The sequence below is a fragment of the Balaenoptera acutorostrata genome, chromosome 1 (genome assembly GCF_949987535.1).
Source record: "Balaenoptera acutorostrata chromosome 1, mBalAcu1.1, whole genome shotgun sequence".
NCBI classification, from domain to species: Eukaryota; Metazoa; Chordata; class Mammalia; order Artiodactyla; family Balaenopteridae; genus Balaenoptera; species Balaenoptera acutorostrata.
In genome coordinates, this window is record NC_080064.1 from 14,206,417 (window position 1) to 14,211,131 (window position 4,715).

The 4,715-nt window shown below is 60.6% G+C and overlaps 1 protein-coding gene across 1 annotated transcript; it reads left to right on the forward strand.

Annotated features, from left to right (window-relative positions):
- Positions 1-473: 473 nt before the first annotated feature.
- KLHDC7A (kelch domain containing 7A) lies at positions 474-2,870 on the forward strand. Its single transcript, XM_057539857.1, has one exon. It carries the CDS (start codon positions 474-476, stop codon positions 2,862-2,864), a length of 2,391 nt encoding a protein of 796 aa, XP_057395840.1. The 3' UTR covers positions 2,865-2,870.
- Positions 2,871-4,715: the final 1,845 nt, after the last annotated feature.

A 4,715-nucleotide genomic window follows, 5' to 3' on the forward strand; every position in this document is an offset into this window, starting at 1 on the left:
CCACAAGTCACCACACCCAATCCTCCCAGCCCAGTGGATTTGCAAAAGAGAAAACAGAACGCACACCAAATAACCACCAATCCCGTGTGTTTCCTGGCATCCGGTGACTGTTTGGTCAAGAGCTCCCTCCCTCTTTGTGTACCCGCTGGACACTCCTAACCCCCTCCAGCTGCTGCCGGCTCGGCTCGGGTGGCTGATCACAAGCTCAGCCCCCAGGCAGGTGCCTCCCACTCCCAGGGAAAGCATCGAAGGATCCAAGGAGGCCAGCAGCCGAGATCTGCCAGCCCTAAGCCCCACTGGCCACCCTCAGCCAGCTCAAAGTCACCTTTGCTCCAACTCCTCCGCTGGCCAGCCGGTCAGAGCCAGCCCAAGACCCCCTCCCTCTCAGCCCGGCAGGAACCTGGAACCATTCCCCACCGGGCAATCATTAATCGGATTCTTGACATTCCTCTGCCCCAGGTCGGCTTGGGGACATGCTCCCCGAAGGAGGAGGAGCAGAGGCCCAGGGCTGGCATCTGGACATGCAGCTGACGGGCAAGGTGGTGCTGTCTGCTGCCGCCCTGCTCCTGGTGACAGCAGCCTACAGGCTGTACAAGTCAAGGACTGCCCAGGCCCCACTGGGGGGTGGGAACGCCAAGGCTGAGGCCAAGGAGGACGCAGAGGGCTCCAGGCAGCCTGCCATCCAGGAGGCTGTTTCCGGGGCACCACAGTGGGGCCTGAGACGCCGGAGAGGAAGCAAGGGGGCCGGAGTATCGCTGGGCTGCAGCTGGGGGAATCCGGAGGGTTCCGGAGTCCTGGCAACAGGAGCATCTCCTGCAGACTCAGAAGCCCGAGAGACTGGGAAACCCGAGAGGAAACGTGCTGGTGAGGAGCAGGGTGGGCAGTGCCCGGACTCTGGCCTGGCAACTCCTCGGTGCAGTGGCCGGGAAGCTGGAACAGCTGCTGGCGGTAAGCCCGAGCTGCCCCGTTGCCTCCATTGGTGCAGTGAACCCCAAAGCTCCCTAGCTGGCCTCGCTGCAGTGGACGGCAGCGGTGTGAGTGGTGAGCTCGCTCCATGGCGGGACAGCAGATCCCAGGAGCAGCTGGGGGCCGGGGAGCAGGAATCCCCCGACCGGTGCTGGGCGGCCCACACAGAAGGCAAGAGTGACATGAACAAGAGCTGGGTCTTTACCCGTGTGACAGGGGTCCACAGGGAAGAGGCTGGGGCCCTCCGGGCTGCCTTGGACATGGGCCTGGCCCTGCGTCAGCAGGTGAGAGCCACCGATGCCTCCTATACCTTCTTGTCTGTGGCCCGGATTCGAGTGGAGGAGAATTTCATACCGGAGAAGATGGAGGGGATCAGGCCCAGGCTGAAGGGCAAGGTGTACGATTACTGTGTTGAATCCACCTCTCAGGCCACCTCCAGGGGCAGGCTGGCCCCCAGAACAGCAGCCCTGGCTGAGGCTCCACCCCCTGTGTCAGTGCCAGGCCCCCTGGGAATGGGGCCAGCCTCGGGAGGCCAGGCCGATGACAGAGTAGGTGGAGTGGAGACAGCCGCCTCCCCCCAGCCTGTGCTGTCACCCTCCACACAAGGCTTCAGCAGGAAGGAGAGCCTCCTTCAGATCGTGGAGAACCCGGAGCTTCAGCTGCAGCTCGATGGCTTTGGGGACCCTGCTCCATCGTGCCCAGACCAGAGCGCCCTGCCCACCAGCCCCATATCCCAGGGTTCTCTTGGGTCCAGCTCAGCTGGAAGCAGCGGGAAGCCCCACCTGCACTTCGTGGCTGGGGCCAATTTCTTTCACCTCCCTCTCACCCCCGGATCAGCCCCAGATGTCCACCTGGATCTGGGCAATTGTTATGAGGTGCTGGCCTTTGCCAAGAAGCAGAGCCTGGAGACCCTGAAGGAAGCCGCCTACAAGGTGATGAGTGACAACTACCTCCAGGTCCTGCGCAGCCCGGACATCTACGGGTGCCTGAGTGGGGCAGAGCGGGAGCTGATCCTCCAGAGACGGCTCCGGGGCCGCAAGCACCTGGTGGTGGCGGACATGTGCCCCCAGGAAGACTCCAGCCGCCTCTGCTGCTATGACGACGAGCGGGATGTCTGGCACCCGCTGGCCCGTCTGCCCCCTGAGGCTGTGTCCCGGGGCTGTGCCGTCTGTAGCCTCTTCAATTATCTCTTCATCGTGTCCGGTTGCCAGGGGTTTGGGCACCAGCCCTCCAACCGCGTCTTCTGCTACAACCCGCTGACGGGCATCTGGAGTGAGGTGTGCCCTCTGAACCAGGCCCGCCCTCACTGCCGGCTGGTGGCCCTGGATGGACACCTGTACGCCATCGGGGGTGAGTGCCTGAACACGGTGGAATGCTACGACCCTCGCCTGGACCGCTGGACCTTTTCCCCGCCGCTCCCCAATGACACCTTTGCCCTGGCGCACACAGCCACGGCGTGTGCCGGAGAGATCTTCGTCACCGGCGGCTCCCTGCGCTACCTGTTGCTCCGATTCTCGGCCCAGGAGCGGCGCTGGCGGGCCGGCCCCACTGGGGGCGGCAAGGACCGCACAGCCGAGATGGTGGCGGTCAAAGGCTTTCTCTATCGCTTTGACCTCAACCGCAGCCTGGGCATCAGCGTGTACCGCTGCAGCGCCAGCGCCCGCCTGTGGTACGAGTGCGCCACATATCGGACCCCTTACCCGGACACCTTCCAGTGTGCCGTGGTGGACGACCTCATCTACTGTGTGGGGCGCCAGCGCACCCTCCGCTTCCTGGCCGACTACGTCTCACCCAGGTTTGTGCCCGAGGAGCTACAGAGCTTCCCCTCCCCTCAGGGCACCCTCCTGCCCACCGTCCTGACATTGCCCGGCCCCAATGTGCCCCAGACCAGGGTCTAGTGGCCCCTCTGCTGGGCCCCTTCTGCAAAACTAGAGGCAAAAAAAACCCCTACCCATCACTCTATGGGCCATTTCTGGGAGATCAGGTGGCCTGGGAATCTGGCCAGCAAGAGGTGAATTCCAGTCCTGTCTCCTCCACTGGCTGGACTTCTTAGCTGCATCTTTGCCCCCATTGGGCTGCAGAAGCCCAGTGTGGAAATGGAACTCGGGGCTGGTGCTCTGAGGCCCAGGATGCCCACGTCCGCAGGGATGACCATCACCTTGCTTGAGCTCTGAATGGGGGGCGGGTACCAGGACCCCAGCAAAGTTCAAGGGCACAGCCTTTTCACAGTCCTGGTTCCAGGGGCCAGTTGACCCCCAGTGACCCCTCAAGCTGACCCTGCTGGATCTGGGCTAGACCTCCATAAGCCGCCAGGGCCTCTTCCTAAACACTGGCCACTGAGCCCCAACCTCCAAGATTCCCAGAAGCACCTGGGACACACAGGTGGGGAAAATGAAGGGAGGCGGCTCCAGCAGGACCAGGAAGGAGCCCAGGAGAGCCCCAAGGGGCCCGGCCAGAGGGAGAGATGGTTGGAAAAGCAGAACAGCTGAAGTTGGAAGAGCCCACGGGAACTCTTGTCTGCAGAATAAATTGACCAAAGCCCACTTTAATTTTTCTCATTACCTGGAATTCTAGTGTACTGGAAGGAGAAGAAACCTCCATTTCCAGCATCCATTTGTAAACGCACATCTTCTTGCAGGGTTTACTGAGAATACAATTGATTCTGAATACAAGGTCTCAGGAGAGCGAGGAAAAAATGTGATCCAAGGGCCACCATCTGCTGGGCCCACTGTTACATGACCACTGCACTCTCTCCCCAGATCGCAGCACCCTTCACAATACAGCTCCCCATGCAACCCAGCCCTCACCTTGGAGCTGGGGGGACAGCCGCCACCAGTCAGCCCTTCCAGGTGGTGAGAGGTGATGGCATCCTTTGCCCTCCCTGTGCCTTGCGGTCACCTGGTCTGCCTCATCAGACAGGAGAGGACCAGGGAGGGGCAGGTCCATGATGGAACTGGGGAACTAGAAGGTTCTAGTAGTGCATTGGGAGACTGGGATCTCCTTTCACATCAGGTTTGGTCAATTCTCAAAGGGAAGAAACTCTCCAACCTCAGGAAGTTACCTTTCTTCCCGGAGGGAGGGGAGAGAGACTGGTCCAATCTATTACTGCAGCCCTGTCCCATCTCCAAGGGAGACACATATACAGAAAGGAGAGCAGCAATGCTCTTGGTCCCAGCCAGAAGCCAGGAAGCTGGGACTACTTCTAAAGTGACAAGCTGCATGAGGAAAGAAGCAGAGAAGGGAGGTGCACCAGGGCAGGTCCCACAGGTGGGATGGTATGAGTGTGCCACATATCGGAGCCCTTACCGCTCAGACTTCAGCATCCCTATCTTAAAAATGGGGAGGACCATCCGTGTCCTTCTATGCCTGGGGGATAAACGTGAGCACCTGGAGAAAGTTCTTCCCAGTTCCGCGGGGTCCTGGCAGGAGCCTGTGTTCACTGCAGCTGTTGGGGCTGGTCTGGGGTGGGGGATCTTTTTGGAAGATGCAGGATTGGAAGAAAGAATGAGAGGAGGTTGGTACAGAGACGAAGCCTTTTCTTGGACCGCACAAGGCCACCTTCCCTATTCTAGGGCCTGGGAGGCAAAGATGCTTAGTTTATTTCTAAGTTGGAGGCTGGGGAAGGAAAGATTGCTGGGACTATGGCTGGAGCCTGCGGAGGGAGACCTCCTCCCCAAACCCCTCCACCACAAAGGCCATGCTCAAGCTCAGAGTCAACACTCAGGCATGAACCTCCAAGGGACCCAGGG